The sequence below is a fragment of the Bufo bufo genome, chromosome 4 (genome assembly GCF_905171765.1).
Source record: "Bufo bufo chromosome 4, aBufBuf1.1, whole genome shotgun sequence".
In the NCBI taxonomy this organism is placed as follows: domain Eukaryota; kingdom Metazoa; phylum Chordata; class Amphibia; order Anura; family Bufonidae; genus Bufo; species Bufo bufo.
Genome location: NC_053392.1, coordinates 498,455,173 through 498,478,358, shown reverse-complemented (window position 1 = coordinate 498,478,358; position 23,186 = coordinate 498,455,173). Strand labels below are relative to the sequence as shown.

The following is a 23,186-nucleotide window of genomic DNA, read 5'->3' as shown; positions in this document are numbered from 1 at the left end:
GGCCAAATTTTTGTGAAATTTGTAACAAATCTAATTAGTTTAGAATTTATTTGCTTATCCCTAGACTATGTATATATTATGCACGTATAAAATTGTATTTGGTTCTATTATCGGCTGTAAGGCCTCATGCACACGGCCGTTGTTTTGGTCCGTATCCGAGCCGCAGTTTTTGCGTCTCGGATGCTGACCTATTCACTTCAATGGGGCCGCAAGAGATGCGGACAGAAAATTGGGGAACGCGCACGTACACCATCCATGTTTTGCGGATCCGCGATTTGCGGACCGCAAAACACAGCACGGTCGTGGGCATGTAGCCTAATATAGACAGAGTTCCTAGCTATCTGAATAATTTTCTAACACAATTTTATTCTTGATTCCAAAATTAGTTTATTTCTTTGAAGAGGCCAGATCAGAATGATAACATAGTGAAGACAACAACAGGGTTATTATTCAAGTGGCTGTGGCCTTTCAGCGTCAGCTGCACTGACTTTGCTTTTCCTTCTCCCACCACTTACCAAACTGCCAGTATATGCTATCCTACTATGTCATACAGACCTGCCTACCCATATGGCTTTGTAATAAAACATTATCTAAGGCCCAATGCCACAAAGGTTAGTGAAATGTAGTACAATAGTGCCACCTGCTGTTAGATGTTGATTTAAACTTTAAAAGCTGCTTTTGAAGCTAGATTTCATTAGCTTACATTATAATATATTATTTTACATAACACACTTTTTGTTTACCCTGATTCTTGGATGTCATTGCATGTATTTCTTAATTATGCAATAATTATTTAAGTCCTGAAATACCCCTTTAAAATCTATAATAAGATCTCTTAAAAAGTAAGCATATTTCAATCAATAAATTTGGTGTGGAACCAATAACAAGGCCTCACAGTCATAAAACAAATAAAAACCATAAGACTGATGGAATGCAGGAAAGCAAAAATGAAAAAAAAAATAAGAAGAAATCACAGTGTTGCTAAGCTTGGTTAGAGGCTTGGTTGTTGCTACATATTCATAGCTTATTTCAGTTTTTGTCAGCTAGGAAAAAATGTTCAAATGCTTCTCCTCCTCTATGAGTGAATTTTATGTTCTTCATTTTACCAATGTCGATATTATCAAGTTCCCAGTTATCCAGTTTCAATGAAGATAAACATGGCAGCAACTTCACTAGAGAGCACAGAGTCTGCACAACATCACCAATTGGACTGAATGTTCCCTCTGTGCTAAAATCAAAATATTTCAAGTTCTTGAGGTTTTGAAGGGCTTGCATTAGAAAAATCCAGCCGTTGTTATCTACACAATTAAATGAGAGGTCCAGAAACGAAAGCTGTCCAAAACCTTTTGTAAAATGAGCACCTATGAAAAAAAGAAGTCAAATAAGAAAATCGGGTTCAAAGGTTTTATTTATGTAAGCATATATATTCTAGCAAAGCAGAACTGCTACATTACCAAAATGTATTAAAGTGCGCCTGTCACCTGTTTTTCACCAATATAAATAAGAGCACTGCCCCATAGAAGATTGCATACACATCCCAAAAATACCTGTGTGCACTTTGTGCCTTTATTCCATGTCTAGGAAAAACACTTTTAGGCCTATTGCACACGACCCTATGGCTTTTTCAGTGTTTAGCGGTCCGTTTTTCACGGATCCGTTGTTCCATTTTTTGTTTCCGTTGTGTTTCCGTTTCTGTTCCGTTTTTCCGTATGGCATATACAGTATACAGTAATTACATAGATAAAATTGGGCTGGGCATAACATTTTCAATAGATGGTTCAGCAAAAAACGGAACGGAAACGGAAGACATACGGATGCATTTCCGTATGTGTTCCGTTTTTTTTGCGGACCCATTGACTTGAATGGAGCCACTGAACGTGATTTGCGGGCAATAATAGGACATTTTCTATGTTAAAACGGAACGGAAAAACGGAAATACGGAACCATTGAAATGAATGGTTCCGTATACGGACCGTATGTGGAACGCAAAAAACGGCCAGTAAGGCCTCATGCACACGACCGTTGTGTGCATCCGTGGCCGTTGTTCCGTTTTCCGTTTTTTTTCGCGGACCCATTGACTTTCAATGGGTCCGTGGAAAAATCGGAAAATGCACCGTTTGGCTTCCGCGTCCGTGATCCATTTTTCCAGTCCGTGAAAAAAATATGACATGTCCTATTTTTTTCACGGACAACGGTTCACGGACCCATTCAAGTCAATGGGTCCGTGAAAAATCACAGATGCACACAAGATAGTCATCCGTGTCCATGATCCGTGTCCGTGATCCGTGTCCGTTTTTCCTATCATTTTCAATGCAAACTTGACTTAGTTATTTTTTTCACTTTTCCTGTCCGTGGATCCTCCAAAAATCAAGGAAGACCCACAGAAGAAAAAACGGTCACAGATCACGGAACAACGGAAATCCGTTTTGCGGACCGCCAAAAAAAACGGTCGTGTGCATGAGGCCTTAGGCCTCATGCACACGACCGTTGTGTGCACCCGTGGCCGTTGTGCCGTTTTCCGTTTTTTTTCGCAGACCCATTGACTTTCAATAGGTCCGTGGAAAAATCGGAAAATGCACCGTTTTGCAGCCGCATCCGTGATCCGTGTTTCCTGGCCGTGAAAAAAATATGACCTGTCCTATTTTTTTCACGGCCAACGGTTCACGGACCCATTCAAGTCAATGGGTCCGTGAAAGAACACGGATGCACACAAGATTGGCATCCGTGTCCGTGATCCGTGGCCGTAGGTTAGTTTTTATACAGACGGATCCGAAGATCCGTCTGCATAAAAGCTTTTTCAAAGCTGAGTTTTCACTTCGTGAAAACTCAGAACCGACAGTATATTCTAACACAGAAGCGTTCCCATGGTGATGGGGACGCTTCTAGTTAGAATACACTACAAACTGTGTACAAGACTGCCCCCTGCTGCCAGGCAGCACCCGATCTCTTACAGGGGGCCGTGATCAGCACAATTAACCCCTTCAGGTGCGGCACCTGAAGGGGTTAATTGTGCAGATCACGGCCCCCTGTAAGAGATCAGGGCTGCCAGGCAGCAGGGGGCAGACCCTCCCCCCCTCCCCAGTTTGAATATCATTGGTGGCCAGTGCGGCCCCCCCCCCCTCTATTGTAATAATAGGTTGGTGGCCAGTGCGGCCCCCCCCCTCTATTGTAATAATTCGTTGGTGGCACAGTGTGCGCCCCCCATCGGCCCCCCCTCCCTCTATAGCATTAACAACATTGGTGGCCAGTGTGCGGCCTCCCATCTCCCCCCCCCCATCATTGGTGGCAGCGGAGTTCCGATCGGAGTCCCAGTTTAATCGCTGGGGCTCCGATCGGTAACCATGGCAACCAGGACGCTACTATAGTCCTGGTTGCCATGGTTACTTAGCAATAGTACAATAGTAGAAGATTTATACTTACCTGCTGCTGCGATGTTCGTGTCCGGCCGGGAGCTCCACCTACTGGTAAGTGACAGGTCTGTGCGGCGCATTGCTAAATGAACTGTCACTTACCAGTAGGAGAAGCTCCCGGCCGGACACAGACATCGCAGCTCCCAGGTAAGTATGAATCTTTTACTATTGTACTATTGCTAGTAACCCGCTGCCACCAATGATCGGGGGGGGGGGGAGATGGGAGGCCGCACACTGGCCACCAATGTTGTTAATGCTATAGAGGGAGGGGGGCCAATGGGGGGCGCACACTGTGCCACCAACGAATTATTACAATAGAGGGAGGAAGGGGGGGGGGCCGCACTGGCCACCAATGATATTCAAACTGGGGAGGGGGGGGTCTGCCCCCTGCTGCCTGGCAGCCCTGATCTCTTACAGGGGGATATGATAGTACAATTAACCCCTTCAGGTGCGGCACCTGAGGGGTTATTTGTGCTGATCACGGCCCCCTGTAAGAGATCGGATGCTGCTAGGCAGCAGGGGGCAGTCATGTACACAGTTTGTAGTATATTCTAACTAGAAGCGTCCCCATCACCATGGGAACGCCTCTGTGTTAGAATATACTGTCGGAAATGAGGTTTCACGATCTAACTCATATCCGACAGTATATTCTAACATAGAGGCGTTCCCATGGTGATGGGGACGCTTCAAGTTAAAATATACCATCGGATTGGAGAAAACTCCGATCCGATGGTATAAAAGGGACTCCAGACTTTACATTGAAAGTCAATAGGGACGGATCCGTTTGAAATGGCACCATATTGTGTCAACGTCAAACGGATCCGTCCCCATTGACTTGCATTGTAATTCAGGACAGATCCGTTTGGCTCCGCACGGCCAGGCGGACACCAAAACGACTTTTTTTTTCATGTCCGTGGATCCTCCAAAAATCAAGGAAGACCCACGGACGAAAAAACGGTCACGGATCAGGGGAAAACGGAACCCCGTTTTGCGGACCGCAAAAAAATATGGTCGTGTGCATGAGGCCTTAACGGGATAAAAAAACGGCCGTGTGCAGGAGGCCTTATTCTGCTGGAAAACAGCTCCCAAGTGCCCAGCTCTGCTGCTGCAAGTGCCCAAAGCAAACCAGACTGAAGAGAGGAGAGCTGCTTTAGTTGCTCATATCTTGGAATTGGTAGCCACTAGAAATATGAACCTGACCTTGTTTGAAAACTGTCATTCCAATCTTTCAAAATTACTAGAATCATAGCATTATATCCACTATATCAGCAGATAAAGCTGTTAGGCCTCTTTCACACGGGCGTTACGGATTGGGGCCGGATACGATGCGGGTGCGTGGCGGGGAAATCGTGCGAGTGAGCACACAATTTCAGTCAGTTTTGACTGCGATTGCGTTGCGTGGTTCAGTTTATTCCGCACGAGTGCAATGCGTTTTGCACGCGTGTGAGAAAAAACTGAATGTGTTACCCAGACCCGAACTTCTTCAATGAAGTTCGGGTTTGGGTTAGTTGTAGTGTAGATTTTATTATTTTGCCTTATAACATGTTATAAGGGAAAATAATAAAGATCGTGTCCCCATCCCGATCGTCACCTAGCAACCATGCGTGAAAATCGCACCGCATCTGCACTTGCTTGCGGATGCTTGCGATTTTCACGCAGCCCCATAGAAATGAATGGGTCCGGATTCAGTGCGGGTGCAATGTGTTCACCTCACGCATTTCACCCGCGCGGAAATCTCGCCCGTGTGAAAGAGGCCTTAGAAATTAACTGAAGATTGGGGATCTGATGCTGATAAAAAATATGTTTTCTTATTTTTCTCCTCTGACATCTTATGATCAGGTGCGTCTTTTAAAGCGAAAAATACAGTAGAACGCTGCTCATTCTAAGGTAGGGAGTCATGTGTGTTGAACTAATCAGTGACTGACACCTATCTGTGTACGCATACTCACACAGGGAAGGCTGTCAGTCACAGAGTAGGACTGTCCACATGACTCCTAAGAGTAGTGTTTCACAGGTACTGTGAACATTAATTAGGATTTGGCAATTACATGGAATAGTCAGAATAGTTATGGGTCAATAACATATTTTATCAACAGAGGCAGGTTTGTTAAACAATGCAAAATTATTAATACTGCAAAAATTCTGTTTAAACTGGGAAACATAGGGGCACATTTATTACGACCGGCATTTTAGACAACTGTCTTAATAAAGCCCCATGGCTTGCGGTGGTTCTGCCAAAGTTATTAAAAGGCGCAGGCCTCTCCATAACTTCGACGCATCCAGCACCAGTTCAAAATGTAAGACAGCTTTTGAAGCAGTCATAGAAAAAAGTAAATGAGATTGGCCTGCCGGCCCGTCCCCTTCCCCACCCACGCCACACCTACAATTTTAGACCCGGCAAGAGCGGGGCGAAGTCACAGATGGCGCAACCCACCGTTGCACCACCATCTGCTCCTGAAATATGCCTAATATAGGTGTATTTCAGTATAATAGATGACTCCCATAATGTTGCAGATACACTCACCTAATTTAATCACATCATCATCTGTCAAGTTCCACCTTCTAAAGGCAAGTTTGGACAGTCTTGGAAGTCCTTCAAGGTGATACAACAGTTCATCCAGGCCACATTTAACATCTGTGCCTCCAGGTAGTAATAGAGTTGTTAGTGAGGTAAGATGAGTCAAGGTTTGACCTGGAAGAAGATTTTTGAAGTTTAACATCTCAGATAATTATTTTGAATAGCAATCCACTTGGGCACTTACTAAATGTTTCCACTGACTGCTTCCCATTATCTTCCAAAAAGTTGTCAGACAAGTCAAGGATTTCAAGGTTTGTGAAGTTTTTTAGATTGTGTGCTGTAGAAATAAGAATAGAAACAAAGAAAATTGGCATTGGAAAAAGGGGTTTTCCAGTAATAATTACATTGCATCCTCCTGAAACAGAGGATTCATACTTACCGTATATACTCGAGTATAAGACAAGTTTTTTGGCACATATTTTTGTGCTCAAAAAGCCTCCTCGTCTTATACTCGAGTCTAGTCTAGCTCCGGTAATACAGGCAGTGCGGGGGGCGGCGCTCGCTCACTGACGTCACGCGCATGCGCCGCCTAGTGGGAGAAGGCGCGTGACGTCAGTGAGTGAGCGCCGCTCCCCGCACTGCCTGTATTACCGGAGAAAAGACAAAGTAAGAATACTGCTGTGAGCGTCGGGGAGGGGGATCTGTGGATGGCACTGTAGGGGGGATCTGTGGATGGCACTGTAGGGGGATCTGTGGATGGCACTGTAGGGGGATCTGTGGATGGCACTGTAGGGAGATCTGTGGATGGCACTGTAGGGGGATCTGTGGATGGCACTGTAGGGGGATCTGTGGATGGCACTGTAGGGGGATCTGTGGATGGCACTGTAGGGAGATCTGTGGATGGCACTGTAGGGGGATCTGTGGATGGCACTGTAGGGGGATCTGTGGATGGCACTGTAGGGGGATCTGTGGATGGCACTGTAGGGGGATCTGTGGATGGCACTGTAGGGAGATCTGTGGATTGCACTGTAGGGGGATCTGTGGATGGCACTGAAGGGGGATCTGTGGATGGCACTGTAGGGGGATCTGTGGATGGCACTGTAGGGGGATCTGTGGATGGCAGTGCCATCCACAGATCCCCCTACAGTGCCATCCACAGATACCCCCCCCCCCTAAACAGTGCCATCATGGCACTGTTTAGGGGAGGGGGGATCTGTGGATGGCACTGTTTAGGGGGGGATCTGTGGATGGCACTGTTTAGGGGGGAGATCTGTGGATGGCTCCCTGTATTTAATGCAGAGTGTGTGTGTATATAATGCACACACTCTGCATTAAATACAGGGAGTCACCCTCTTGCAGATGTGTGTATATAATGTAGAGTGTGTGTATTATATACACATACACTCTGCATTATAGCTGCATTTCCCACCCTAGTCTTATACTCGAGTCAATAATTTTTCCCATTTTTTTGGGGTAAAATTAGGGGCTCGGCTTATACTCGGGTCGGCTTATACTCGAGTATATACGGTACTTTATGCTCATATTTAGCCCCCCCCCCCCTCCACTCAAGCCCACTGCACTGTCTCCATCTTCCGATCTCCGCACAGTTTACATCCGGCGGTGCATTGGCATGGTCATATGCTTCGCTGCAGCCAGTAAATGGCTTCAGCGGTACCTGGCTGCAAGCAGCAAGTCGCGTCTTCAGGATAGGTCATCAATATCTGTGGAGTTTCGAATCCTGGCACCCTTGCCATTTAGCTGTTTGAAGAGGCTGCAGTGCTCCTAGTAAGAACTCAGTATCATTCAAATGAATGGCGTTGAGCTGCAATACCAAAACACAGCCACTATACAATGTAAGGCGCTGTGCTTGGTATGCTGTGAGAAGGCTGGCAGCCTCTTCAAAAAGTTGATCGGCGTGGGTAGAAAGCACACCAATCTGATATTGATGAAGATAGGACATCAATATATGAATCACGGGTAACCCCTTTACCATAACCTCTGTTAAAATGTCAGGTTTCTGTGATGTAAAAAAAAATAGACAAAGATAAATCATTTCAGAACTTTTTCCACCTTTAATGTGACCTATAAACTGTGCCACTTAATTGAAAAACAAACTGAAATCTTTTAGGTAGAGGGAAGAAAAAATATAAAAAGAAAATAATATGGTTGCATAAGCGTGCACACCCTTAAACTAAGACTTTGTTGAAGCACCTTTTGATTTTATTACAGCACTCTATCAGCATGGCACATTTTGACTTGGCAAGATTTGCCCACTCTTCTTTGCAAAAACACTCCAAATCTGTCAGATTGCAAGGGCATCTCCTGTGCACAGCCCTCTTCAGATCACCCCACAGATTTTCAATTGGATTCAGGTCTGGGCTCTAGCTGGGCCATTCCAAAACTTTAATCTTATTCTGGTGAAGCCATTCCTTTGTTGATTTGGATGTATGCTTTGGGTCGTTGTCATGCTGAAAGATGAAGTTCCTCTTCATGTTCAGCTTTCTAGCAGAAGCCTGAAGGTTTTGTGCCAATATTGAATATTGACTGGTATTTGGAACTGTTCATAATTCCCTCTAGCTTAAATAAGGCCCTAGTTTCCAGCTGAAGAAAAACTGCCCCAAAGCATTATGCTGCCACCACCATGCTTCACTGTGGGTATGGTGTTCTTTTAGTGATGTGCAGTGTTGTTTTTGCGCCAAACATATCTTTTGGAATTATGGCCAAAAAAATCAACTTTGGTTTCATCAGACCATAACACCTTTTCCCACATGCTTTTGGGCGACTTCAGATGTGTTTTTGCAAAATGTAGCCTGGCTTGGATGTTTTTCTTCATAAGAAAAGGCTTTCGTCTTGCCACTCTACCCCATAGCCCAGACATATGAAGAATACGGGAGATTGTTGTCACATGTACCACACAGCCAGTACTTGCCAGATATTCCTGCAGCTCCTTTAATGTTGCTGTAGGCCTCTTGGTAGTCTCCCAGACCAGTTTTCTTCTCGTCTTTTTATAAATTTTGGAGGGACGTCCAATTCTTGGTAATGTCACTGTTGTGCCATATTTTCTCCACTTGATGATGACTTCATTGTGTCAAGTCTTCACTGTGTTCCATGGTATGTCTAATGCCTTGGACATTCTTTTGTACCCTTCTCCTGACTAATACCTTTTAACAATAAGATCCCTCTGGTGCTTTGGAAGCTCTCTGTGGACCACAGCTTTTGCTGTGGGGTGCGACTAAGAAAATTTCAGGAAAGACCAACTAGAGCAGCTGAACTTTATTTGGGGTTAATGAGAGGCACTTTAAATAATGGCAGGTGTATGCTGACTCCTATTTAACATCATTTTGAATGTGATTGCTTAATTCTGAACACAGCTACACCCCCAGTTATAAGAGGGTGTGCACACTTATGCAACCACATTATTTTTTAAATTTTTTATTTTCTTCCCTCCACCTAACAGATTTCAGTGTGTTTTTCAATTGAGTGGCACAGTTTATAGGTCACATTAAAGGTGGAAAAAGTTCTGAAATGATTTATCTTTGTCTCATTTTTTAAAATCACAGAAACCTGACGTTTTAACAGGGGTGTGTAGACTTTTTATATCCACTGTATGTATCACTTACTTTGTCACATGTGCCAATCATTTTCAAGACCATTCCCTATAAACACACAACACAGTGGGGCAAATTTACAAATGCTTAGGCAGTGTAAACTTATCCAGGCTGTCTAGACATTCACAGGGGTTTATCACAGTTGCTCAGGCTAAACTTGGTGCACAACTAGACACTTTTGTCTAACTTCATATCAACTACTGGTTGGCTTACTCTGAGACTGAATTTTATGCAAGAATTGGGACACAATTTTGGAGCAAAATGTTGCATCTTAGATCATGACTCCTTTCTGGCTAAGCCATGTCCCTTTTCTAGTAGGCCACACCCACCTTTTAGCAGTGGGTTTTTCCAAAGTTATCTGTTCCAAATTAGTTTAAGGCAAGATCTAGGTGCAGTAACATTGCTAAATAGGGGCCAGTGTAATTGAACTAATTTCCCTTTTACTGGATCTGGGTGATACCCTTCTACAATAGCACTGGCGCGGCAGAGGTGGCAGCTGAACATGGGCTTTGATGCCTGAAGGAGCCCAAAACTCAATTTGCCACATAAGAAGAGACATGTAAAATAAACAGCACATGGTAGGTTGGAGCCATACCCCCAAATTACATGGAGGAGATTGCATAATTTATGTGACCTCTTGAGTAACAGTCACTATGTACCACAAACATCGGGCAACATATTTGGTAGTAAGGGCCCTAAATGGGGATCATTCTCTTGTGGATCATGCTCGGCATGTAAATACATGGTTCGCTCCACTACCTTCTGTGACTCCTCAGGGAGAATTTTTTTTAAGATAGTTCACAATATTACATGTAACACAGAGGCAGTTATATATTTGATCACATGCCCGTGTGAAATAGTCTATATCGGGATGACCACAAGCAGTGGCGTACCGCCCATAGAGGCAGACCACGCCATTGCTATGGGGCCCACGGCACTGGGGGGCCCGGAGCGCAGAGAAGGCCCCGCCCACACTATTTGGCTCCGCCCACACTATTTGGCCCCGCCCACTCATGACATGCGGGCCGGCTATGCGGCTGCTTTTCTTCAGGAATCTTCAGCCCCAACTCTTCTTTGCCGCCAAGCACCCCCCCTCCTGACCTCCTGATCCTGACGCGGAATCAGGATCAAACCAGCCTGCATGTAGCGCTCGAGTCGCTGGCCAATCAGCACAAGGCAACTCTGTTGAGGCAGCTGCTGATTGGCCAGTGGAGCAAGGGAGGCGGGAGAATCGGTTCGAAGACGTCAGCCGTCGCCAGTGTGCCTGAGCTGAGGAGACGAAGAAGGAAGAAGTTAGAACAGAAGCACCTGTGTTTCCCTGGCCTGAAGTAAGTCAGAACCATTCGTCCTGACTCCTGCCGTGTCACTGCCTGCAGTGCCTGGCCCTGGCTGCCTGAGACGAGTGAGACTGAGAGAGAGTCAGAGCAGACTCAGTCAGCACTCAGTCAGCAGAGACTAGTAGGTACGGTATGTTATGTCACTCAGACACTCACTAATATATGTCAGATCCATCTGGATACTCAGATTGTCAGACACTGACACAGCGGCAGGCCAGGCAGCAAGAGAGAGGAGGGGTGGGGAGGGGGACAGCCAGGACAGGGTGGGACATGCTTCAATCCCACTCCAGTGAGTCCTGTTGTCCTCTATGAGCCCCAAAATGCCCATGGGGGAGAAGGAAGAAAGCACACTGTGACTCTCCTGAGATTTTTGGGGGGCATTAGGGGTTGGGGGGGGGGGGGCTCATAGAGGACAGTGTGCTTTCCTCCTACACCTACTCCTTCCTAACAACCCCCCCCCCCCCTTCCTGGGCATTTTGGAGGGCATTAGGCGGGGTTGGATGGATATTAACTCCTTGCTGCTAATGCTGAGTGTGCACATAGCCACCAAATGATATTTCACCAACCAGCCAAACCCCCCCACACACACACACAAACATATGTGCACACTCAGCATCAGCAGCAAGGAGTTAAAGGGGTTTGGAGTAAGAGAAGTGATGACAAAATGGCGCAGGTAGCAAAGGGGTTAAGATGTGGGGGATGGCTTACGTCCGGCTTTAGCACAGTGGACAGAGGCAGGAGGAGTGATGTGTATGCGCTTCTGCCCTGCACTCGCTCAGTTGTGTGGCATACATATTGCTCCCATAATTACAAAAAAGTTATAGGGGTCCAAATATGGCAACAAAAAAGTAAAACTGATTTATTTTTTTCCCAATTATTATTTTTTTCACTATCAAAACGCAAACAAACAGAACAAATCCTTATTGGAAAATACATGTACATTTTATACGTTACTGCAACAAAGTTGGTTAATAATAAAATAAAAATGTTTATCCCTAACAGTTTCAGTAGGTCGTGTATAAATTTATTTAATGGAGGTGTGGCATGGGAGGAGCCAGGTCAGGAAGTGGGAGGGGCCATGGTGGGTAGTGGGCGGGGTTAGGGGCCCAATTCAGATTTTTGCTATGGGGCCCAGTGATTTCTATGTATGCCCCTGACCACAAGGGCCTTGAAGGTACGTGTGTTAGAACATGCTAGTAGAATTTACGCAGCCTCTGATGTACTGGAAAAAGATCTGAATACGTTACAAGCAGTTCCACGACATTTTCGTAAGTATCATGCCTCCGACCTTGGGGCCTCAAAGTTAGAGGCCCCTGGGATCTAGGGGTGATAATATCAAGCAAGCCCTGTTACGTAGAGAAACTAGGTGGATAGTTATTTTGGACACTATGGTCCCTTGTGGATTGAATGAGTCCAATCGCTTTAACTCATTTCTATAAGATGACGCAAATTTTAAATCAGGGTATATAATTTTATTTTATGTCTAGAATTTTTTATATTTTTTATGTTCTGTTATTTTTTCTGTTTATTTGAGGTTATGATACTCTGCCTCCTTCTTTGGGACAAGGTGGAAGTGGTATAATGAAGCGGCCATGAGATGGTGTTCTCTGGATATGAATATAAAGAAACTGAGCCAACAAGATTATGAATACAAGTGGACTTTTTTTAAATAATAAATCAACATATATGGGATGGGGAATTGGAATGTTATTGTCCTCTTCTTGTAATATTATGAGATGGGAAGACCATCCAATGCTTATTTATAGGTCATGTTTTGGAAAAAAGGAGGGGGAGATAGCTACCTGTTTGCCATTGCTATAGGACCCTTATGGGTGACATATATTTGTGGTGGCCATACGGGTAGATTTCTGCCCAATGGCAATTCTGGTGTGGTATCACAGGTGGACTCTCTGCCACCCAATTGTAGAGGAGGTGTGGATTTTGTAGGATCCAATCTCCATGGTCACATACAGTACATACTGGTATCAATTCCTTATGATTGGAGATTGACACATAGGCACTTTATTTTTTATCACTTGTTCGGGGCCATTGTGGACTCAAGGTATTATGAATTATTGAGTTTTTCAACATATTTATTATATCAACTTAGTTTATTCACTGGTTTATTTAATTAATATATAAGATGAGTTTATGTATGCACTAGCACTTTAAGACATATAGGTATGCAGTGCTTGTGATCGCATATAATGTATGGATATTTACAGTTATCCTTACACTTTCAGATGTGCGAAGCATGCACTGTATAGCGTATGGTTGAATATACACATTAACATATTAATCACTGTTGTCTCCTTTCTATGCATATTATTATGATGTCACTGTGTCACTTTAACACTGATCTTTGATATGTATTATTTTTAATGACTCTGTTTTTAATTTTGTGAAATCATGGGGTTGATATGGATCATGGTGTCATATTTATCTGGTATTTATTACATTAGCATTATCTTCCCTTATACATAGTCCCAGTTGCCCCGTCAGTCCAGGCTCTTTTGATTCCAGCCATCTGTATTTGCGGGTCATGTGCGTTCCACTGGGTCACGGTCCCGCGCATGCACTGCCTGGCCCCATCCCGACGTGCTCCATTGTCATCATCACGGTTGCGCTTGCGCAATGGGGAGGAGCAGACGCGCTGAGGGATGGCGTCGCACATCATGGCGGTATCGCGCCCAAGTGGTGGGAGCGCATCTGTCCACCATAAGGTAATTTACCCACCTCACCGGGCCCTATATATACCCTGTGTTTTAACATTCTTGTACCTCCTGACGAAGCCGTTAAGGTGAAACACGCGTTGAGGTCTTGCGCTTGGGGCTTTCTCACCTTCTCTTGGTCAGACCATGTCTTCAGGTATGTCCCTCGTAGAATGTGCTTATAGTCAGATTGTTATGCCATAGTGTCCCTATCAGGCCTATGTTACATACTGACATTGTTAGTTTAATAATTCTCACTATTTGGTGTATATTGTTCCACATAGTTACTTGGGACTTATGCTGTGTATCGTATATTGAATAAGTGATTGTCATACAACATACTCCCCTACTGGGGTAGGTGATATGTATCACTACTTTAGTTGTTATATATACAGTTGCAAGAAAAAGTATGTGAACCCTTTGGAATGATTTGGATTTCTGCACAAATTGGTCATAAAATGTGATCTGAACTTCATCAAATTCACAACAATAGACAATCACAGTCTGCTTAAACTAATAACACACAAAGAATTAAATGTTACCATATTTTTATTGAAAACACCATGTAAACGTTCACAGTGCAGGTGGAAAAAGTATGTGAACCCCTAGACTAATGACATCTCCAAGAGCTAATTTGAGTGAGGTGTCAGCCAATTGGAGTCCAATCAATAAGATGAGATTGGAGGTGTTGGTTACAGCTGCCCTGCCCTATAAAAAACACACCAGTTCTGGGTTTGCTTTTCACAAGAAGCATTGCCTGATGTGAATGATGCCTCGCACAAAAGAGCTCTCAGAAGACCTACGATTAAGAATTGTTGACTTGCATAAAGCTGGAAATGGTTATAAAAGTATCTCCAAAAGCCTTGCTGTTCATCAGTCCATGGTAAGACAAATTGTCTATAAATGGAGAAAGTTCAGCACTGCTGCTACTCTCCCTAGGAGTGGCCGTCCTGTAAAGATAACTGCAAGAGCACAGCGCAGACTGCTCAATGAGGTGAAGAAGAATCCTAGAGTGTCAGCTAAAGACTTACAAAAGTCTCTGGCATATGCTAACATCCCTGTTAGCGAATCTACGATACGTAAAACACTAAACAAGAATGGATTTCATGGGAGGATACCACAGAGGAAGCCAATGCTGTCCAAAAAACCCCATTGCTGCACGTTTACAGTTTGCACAAGAGCACCTGGATGTTCCACAGCAGTACTGGCAAAATATTCTGTGGGCAGATGAAACCAAAGTTGAGTTGTTTGGAAGAAACACACAACACTATGTGTGGAGAAAAAGAGGCACAGCACACCAACATCAAAACCTCATCCCATCTGTGAAGTATGGTGGTGGGGGCATCATGGTTTGGGGCTGCTTTGCTGCATCAGGGACTGGATGGATTGCTATCATCGAAGGAAAAATGAATTCCCAAGTTTATCAAGACATTTTGCAGGAGAACTTAAGGCCATCTGTCCACCAGATGAAGCTCAACAGAAGACGGGTGTTGCAACAGGACAACGACCCAAAGCATAGAAGTAAATCAACAACAGAATTGCTTAAACATAAGAAAATACGCCTTCTGGAGTGGCTCAGACAGTCCTGACCTCAACCCGATTGAGATGCTGTGGCATGACCTCAAGAAAGCGATTCACACCAGACATCCCAAGAATATTGCTGAACTGAAACAACAGCAAAAGAGGAATGGTCAAGAATTACTCCTGACCGTTGTGCACGTCTGATCTGCAAGTACAGAAAACGTTTGGTTGAAGTTATTGCTGCCAAAGGAGGTTCAACCAGTTATTAAATCCAAGGGTTCACATACTTTTTCCACCTGCACTGTGAATATTTACATGGTGTGTTTAATAAAAACATGGTAACATTAAATTCTTTGTGTTTTATAAGTTTAAGCAGACTGTGATTGTCTATTGTTGTGACTTAGATGAAGATCAGATCACATTTTATGACCAATTTGTGCAGAAATCCATATCATTCCAAAGGGTTCACATACTTTATCTTGCAACTTTATACTCCCCAATTTTAGGAGATTTATGATCCTCTATTGTGAGACATATTTCGAGACACAGCATACAACCTGGTATCCGGAGACTGTTATCACAGTTCTGTAGAGGTACATGGCCGTCCAATGAGGTGTTGCCCCTCGCTTCTCTGTATATCCTTTGTTAGCTTGCCTTTTTTTCTCCAGTTTTTATATATATTATTGAAATAAAGTTTGTATATTTTATGACAACTGGTTCCACAGTTTTTTTCGTTATGAGGTTGAAGCCTATGACAGATTTTGCATTGGGGCCCAGGAGCCTCAAGTTACTCCTCTGCTCAACAGCCTAGAGAAATACTCAAACAAATTCACACAGGTACAGAGGTATGCATGGTCTCTGCAGATGCATATTCTATGTGCCTTCTTTTAGAGCTTGGGGGCACTCTCTTTCCTTGGGGAGAGAGCATCTCATTTAGCATAAGAAGACATAGGCCACACATGCCCCTCTGGAATTTTGGGAAGAAAATAATCTAAATGAGCTCTTGAGAAACTCTGCCTCTAATACGACCAGATGACAGGCACCTATCTTATAAGTCCATGTTCAACCCTTTAAATAGGCCTTGAGACATGACTCAAATATTAAATAAGCCAGCACCTCATCTGAAGACAGCTGTTTCAGGTTGCTTGCCCCCTCATCAGTGCAGAGCAGAGAGTACTGGTTTAACTGGGTGAGAGGCCTAAGTCAGGATTTAGGGGGTACTATCTCTCCTTGGGGAGAGAGAGCCTTAATCTGTGTGAGGAGACTTATAGGTCATACATGCTCCTCTGGAATTCTGGGAAGAAAGGGATGCAAATGAGTTCCTAACAAGCTCTGTTTCTGATGCCACCAGATGTAAAGCAGCTATCCTATAAGTCCATGTTCAATCCTTTAAATAGGCTTTGAGACATGACTCGGATAGTACTCTCTGCTCTGCACTGATGGGGGGCAATCACCCTGAAACAGCTGTCTGCAGATGAGGTGATGGCTTATTTAATATTTATTTTGCATGTGGGAAAAATAACACCATTCAGATGAATGGAAGTAATTTAAAGCTGCAGAAGTATCTGCAACAAATCTACAATATGTAAATTCACCCTTAGGGCTCATTCACATAAACGTATTTTTTCCAGTGTCCGTTCTGTTTTTTTTTTTGCGGCCCTTATGCGGAACCATTTACTTCAATGGGTCCGCAAAAAAACAGAAATGACTCAGTGTGCATTCCATTTCTGTATGTCCGCATGGCAGTTCTGCAAAAAAAAAAAAAAAAATAGAACAGTTTTGTTCTTTGCAGACAAGGATAGGCATTGTTACAATGGATCTGATAAAAAAAATCTGTATTTTTTGCTGATCCGTGTTTTGCGGATCGCAAAATACATACGGTCGTGTTCATGAGCCCTTAGGCTGGAAACAACCAGATTCCACCTTTCATTTTTCAGGACTCCTTTGGGAAATGAAAGGTGGAATTTGATTGGTTGCTATGGGCAACTAAGCCAGTATTCCTTTACATAAGTTTTGATAAATCTCCCCTGGAGTCTATTTGGATTTTTTACACAAAGTTTGAAGTGGGTCCAGCAGGAGGTAGTAATGTAAACCTTCCCTTTTATTTCCTTTTAAATCCATTCCTGGCTTTTGGCAAAGATGCAATACCTCAAAACAGGGTTTATTCTTAGAATGTTAACTGGTTTTAATGTAATGCTTTTATCTAGTGTATTATACCCTCAATAGTATTGCGCGTTAATAATTCTTACTCAGCCACTTCTAGGAGCCTAGGAGATGGAATCCAGGCTGCTCCTAGTTCAAAGTGAGGCTAGTGGTGAAGCTGAAAGAGAGATAGGAGCGGCACTATAAAGCGGGCACAGTGTATGGCACTAGAAAGAGAACACAGTGTGTGGCACTATAAAAGGGAGTACAGTGTACCAGGGCCTTATTACTTCTGGCACTACTCCAAATACATTCTAATAGGAAACCTAGGTTGTGAGCCCTATTTGGGACAGCTTGATGCTAATGTCTGTAAAGCACTGCAAAATATAGTAGTGCTATATAAGTGCATAAAATAAATAAATATGGTTTTGTTACTACTAGGAGAACTGTGGGGGTGTTTACCTATACTGGGGGCACTTTGAGGGCAATTTCCCTCCTGGCTCACTATGGGGGAGGGGGAGCTTTATAACAATTGGAGGCAGTATGAGGAAAATGATTTCTATGATAGGGCATTATTACTACTTCTGAGGTACTGCTGGGGGGTGTTATCATTACAATGTGGAGGGCACTTCTGTTAACTGGGGTACTTTTGGGTAACATTATCACTATTAGGGCATTATTACTAATAAGGGCACACCGGGTGAGAATTATTAGTGTTAGTGGGACTTTGGAAATCACTGTTACTACAGCGGGAATATCTGTATGGCACTATTATATGCATTTCTACAGTATAGTAGTTGGGGCATTGGGGCACACAATTGGCACTGTATTTATGGTAGCAGCAGGATAACTCTGTTGGGGCACCAGAAATAGAATAGTGAGATAGAAAAGTGAGGAACTTAAGATGTCTGTGTGTAAAGTCAACAGGGAGAAGATGTTCCTGAAAGAACTTGTGATGAAGGTCTGAGCCGAATCAAGAAGAGGAAAGAACATCTACATCAGAGGAGACGTCAATGGATGTAAGAAGTATGGGGTGCTGTATTACACTGTATGTTTTGTAGAGCTGTATTAGTTGAGTGCTCTCATTAAGAGAAACTAAATAAGAGTATTGCAGGTTTGATACCTTTTAATGGCTAACAAAAATAGAAGTAATGATATTACATAGCGAGCTTTCGAGACATCACCAGTCCCTTCATCAGGCGTACTACAAGAATATATGAAGAAACAGCAATATATATACAATATGAACAGAGACATGGGGGAATGAATGGACATTTGAAAAATAACAGAACAACATATCAAAGATCTTGAGAATGAGTCCTTAATTATGTTACAGATAAGGGGTGTGAAAGTTTTATGGTATCTAAATTGATGTTATCTCAGAGACATCTTGCCCTAACTATGTCTAGGGAAGACTCTTTAGATCTCGTAGTGTGTCAGAAATCCCAGGGACAAATTCAGTCGGGTATTCAAAGTGTCAAGCAGTGTTATAAATTTGTATTCCCGAATTCTTCTGGCTCTTTGGGATTTGAAGTTACCTATAGACATAGTCGGGGCAAGAGGTCTCTGAGATAACATCAATTTATAGACCATATAACTTTCACACCCCTTAGGCTACTTTCACACCTGCGGATCTGCACAGACTGATCCGCACCTATAATGCAAACGATTGTATCCATTCAGAACAGATCCGTTTGCATTATGAAGAACAAAGTCAAAACGGATCCGTCCTGACTTACATTGCACGGATCCGTTTTCAATTTCACCATATTGTGTCAGTGAAAACGGACCAGCTCCCATTGACTTACATTGTAAGTCAGGACGGATCCGTTTGGCTCTGCATCGCCAGGCGGACACCAAAACGCTGCAAGCAGCGTTTTGGTGTCCGCATCCAGAGCGGAATGGAGGCGGAACGGAGCCAAACTGATGCATTCTGAGCGGATCCTTATCCATTCAGAATGCATTGGGGCTGAACTGATCCGTTTTGAACCGTTTGTGAGATCCCTGAAACAGATCTCACGAACGGAATTCAAAACGCCAGTGTGAAAGTAGCCTTAACTGTAAGATAATTAAGGACTCATTCTCAAGATGTTTAATATGTTGTTCTGTTATTTTTCAAATGTCCATTCATTCCCCCATGTCTCTGTTCTTATTGTATATATATTGCTGTTTCTTCATATATTCTTGTAGTACGCCTGATGAAGGGACTGGTGATGTCTCAAAAGCTCGCTATGTAACATCATTACTTCTATTTTTGTTAGCCATTAAAAGGTATCAAACCGGCAGTACTCTTATTTAGTTTCTCTTAATGAGAGCACTCAACTAGTTTTCTATTGGCTAACACGGTACCAGAATTTTTCCTTTGACCAAGTAGAGCTGTATGTAATGTCCAGCATTCTCTGGGTATGGTATTTTTCTCTATAAAACATTTGTAAAAAAAATAATAAAATGCTGCACAAATTGTGTGAGTGAAAATGTCTTACAAGAAATATCAGTGCAGGGACTACTCTACTGTAATGACCATTGAATACAAGACTGTGCACTGATTGGTGCCAGCTATATACATTGGCTTGGTTGAGCATGCATGTGATGTGAATGGGAGAGACAACTCTGGCATGTGATTCATCTCCCACAAATGATCAGTCATGTTGATATCCAACATGCTAACCCTTCTCTCCCTTAACACCGCATTAGAATTGGTGGGCTCAGTAGACATACATTTAATTTGCATAGCCACCACTGGTTATCTACTCAAAAGCATAGCTCTGTTTACAAATGTGATTAGAAAGAAACATTTGTAATACTTACAAAGAATAATAAATGTATTTGAAGTCAAACAGCAATTAATAAGACAAAGTTCTTTCATTTTGTCACAGTGTGAAATTGATTGTACTACATGTTCCATGGAGCTTCCAATGTTGGGTAGAACTGACAATTTCAAGACTTCTAGCTTCTTTAAATGTGAAATACCATTTGCTGCAAATAAGGTTAGAAAAATGTATTAAGATTTACATTGGTTTGGTATAGGAAATTGAGAAACATTTGGACCATACAGCTACACGTTTAATATACTGTCCCTTGTTTAAAGCAGTTATCCAGAAAATGTTTTTTATTTCCCCAACCAGCATTACCTATAAATAGATCTATGCATACCTGCTCTTTGCTGCTCCATTCCAGCTCTATGGCTTCTAGGCTGGGTTCACTTCTGGTCCCTGCTTGTGAACTTAAGCCAATGAATTGTGATGTGTCCCCACGTGGCATGTGACCCAGCAGTGATGTGCCACTTGGGGACATGTCACTGAAGAAGCCAGTCATTGGCAGCAGTGGCGCATGTAAACCCACTGTGCAGAAGTTTACTGGTGGGGACTGGAAGTCCAGCAGCCACAGGGCCAGAATGGAGCAGTGAGGAGAGAATAAGTATAGATCTCTTCACAGGTCCCGCAGAGTGGAAGGCAATTTTTTTAAAAAAAAGGGTTTTCTGAGATTTTAATACTGATGACCTATCCTCATCAGTATCTGATTGCTGAGGGTCTGACACCCGGTACCCCTGCCGATCAGCTGTTTAAAAGGCACCAGCGCTCCTGTGGGTGCCAGGGCCTTCTTGCAGCTTACCAAGCACAGCGCCACACATTGTATAGCGGCTGTGCTGCTTGTATCGCTCTCAGCCCCATTCCCCATTCCCTTCAATGGTGCTGAGTGCGACTATGCCATGTGACCGATGAAAGTGTTGTCACTGGCCTAGGGAAAGCTGAGAGAAGGCCGAGGCACTACTGCGAGTGATGCTGTCTTCCCAAAAAGCTGATTGGGATCCCCACTGATCAGATACTGATCATCACTATTATAATCTCAGAATATACCTTTTTTGCAGTATTGTAAATAGTAATGAGTGAAGTATTGTAAAATTCAATTCGGCTGCTTTGTCGAATTTTACAAAACAATTTGCTTTGTGACGAATTACTTCGTCATGAAGGGCATTTCTTTGAAAGTAGTGGGTGCAATTACAGGGAGTGGCGATTGCACCACTCCCCATCATTGTAACCCTCTGATGCCACGTAATAACACAGTGTAAAATAATTAAGAAAAAAAATTAAATCACTCTTACTTCATCGATTTGATCGTGACGAGCCGGCCATCGCCATCTTGATTGAATATCTAGCACGAAATCTTGCACGACCCATGATGACGTTATCATGTCGGTCAGCGTGGTGACGTTATATGTGCAAGATCTTCAATCAAGATCACAATCAAATGGATCGGTGCAATCAAATAGATAAGGTAAGTATGACTTTTTTTTTGTTTTTTACTGCCATTAAAGGAAAATCGATTTGCTACCACAAAGCACGAGGAAATTGTAAACACGGTGTGAACAATATATTGAGTACCAGTCCTTTTGTCTTCACTTTCATGTACTGTTGTATGTAGTAGTCACTTATTTCTAAATGCTTTAGGTGGTGGAAGAAAGCATTTAGGCTATGTACACCTTTTACTCTGGGTAAAAATCTTTTTTTCGTCTTTATTAAAAATATTGAGCCATTCTGTCACAAAGGATTAACTGTTTTTCTAGCTGTGTAAATCACATTATTTATTATCAGTAAGAGAAGAATTAAGCTTTGATGAGTGTTTATAATGTCAGAGAGCAGAGATAGGGAGTCTGTCAACTGAGCTGCCTGACAAAACAGTATGAAAATTCAGATCCTGCTAATAGAGAAATTCAAGGCTGTATAAAGACAGTAGTTCAATATTTTTAATAAAGACCATTAAAAAAAAGATTTTTAGCCCAAAATGAGTATAAGGCAATAGAAATAATTCCCCCAAAGGTGTACATAGAAAATTATTTGAAAAGATAATATGGATAGTGGACACGTAGTAAATCAATTTAGAGTAAGTAGAAAATAATGTGCTTATTAAAACAATACCTTTATAAGTATGAGGGGGTAACGGAGCAAATAATTGCTCAAGTGATATCCTAAATTAAGAGAAAGATACTCTTTAAGAAAACTCCTACTATGAATAAGATAGTTAATTTCAGGGAGAGATAGATGGTCACATAATGTGAAAAATATGCGGAGACAGGGGGGGGGGGGGGAATTATGATATTATAGGAAAATAGGTATCTTTCCCTAGATATCCCTAGAGATCTAAAACCCATGCCCAGGGATACCCCCTAATGGTGGAAGTACCCTGTCCCCATATCTATCTAAACCCTAGTAAAGTCCTACTGTACTTGAATAATGAATACAAGATAAATCCATTAATCCAAGAAAAAAACTATAATATCAATATATTGGAACTAAAATCCCAACGCATTTTACCTGTGAGTTTACAGCTCTTAGGAATCTTGAGACCGATAACACCATTGTGATAAAACCATCTGATAAAGGTGGTAATTTGGTTATACTTGATCACTCGAAATATCAGAAAGTATGTTTTGACCTACTGAAGGATTCTAATAGCTACATAATTTTGCCCTGTGATCCTACTCCTACTTTTCAATTGCAACTTAAATCGATTCTTCAGCAAGGTCTTGAACAAGAAGTTAATAGCAAGTCTGGGTATATGTTTTTATTTCCTAAAAATCCTCAATTAGCAACCTTTTACAGCCTCCCTAAGGCTACTTTCACACCTGCGTTAGGTGCGGATCCGTCTGGTATCTGCACAGACGGATCCGCACCTATGATGCAAATGCTTAGATCCGTTCAGAACGGATCCGTTTGCATTACCATGAACAAAAAAAAAAAAAAAATTTGACTTTACATTGAAAGTCAATGGGGGACGGATCCGTTTGAAAATTGAGCCATATTGTGTCAACTTCAAACGGATCCGTCCCCATTGACTTACATTGTAAGTCTGGACGGATCCGTTTGCCTCTGCACGGCCAGGCGGACACCCGAACGCTGCAAGCTGTGTTCAGGGGTCCGCCTGCTGAGCGGAGCGGAGGA

The 23,186-nt window shown here is 42.9% G+C and overlaps 1 protein-coding gene across 1 annotated transcript in view; it reads right to left on the bottom strand.

Moving 5' to 3' along the window:
• Positions 1-390: 390 nt before the first annotated feature.
• The window catches only part of NLRC4 (NLR family CARD domain containing 4), a 98,315-nt gene continuing 75,519 nt past the window's right edge, over positions 391-23,186 (bottom strand). The window contains exons 6-9 of the mRNA XM_040429609.1: positions 20,056-20,223; positions 6,173-6,265; positions 5,935-6,102; positions 391-1,361 (exon numbers count right to left, since the gene is read on the bottom strand). Of these exons, the coding sequence (XP_040285543.1) occupies positions 1,030-1,361; positions 5,935-6,102; positions 6,173-6,265; positions 20,056-20,223 (761 nt within the window). The 3' untranslated portion in view covers positions 391-1,029. The remainder of the gene's footprint in view (positions 1,362-5,934; positions 6,103-6,172; positions 6,266-20,055; positions 20,224-23,186) is intronic.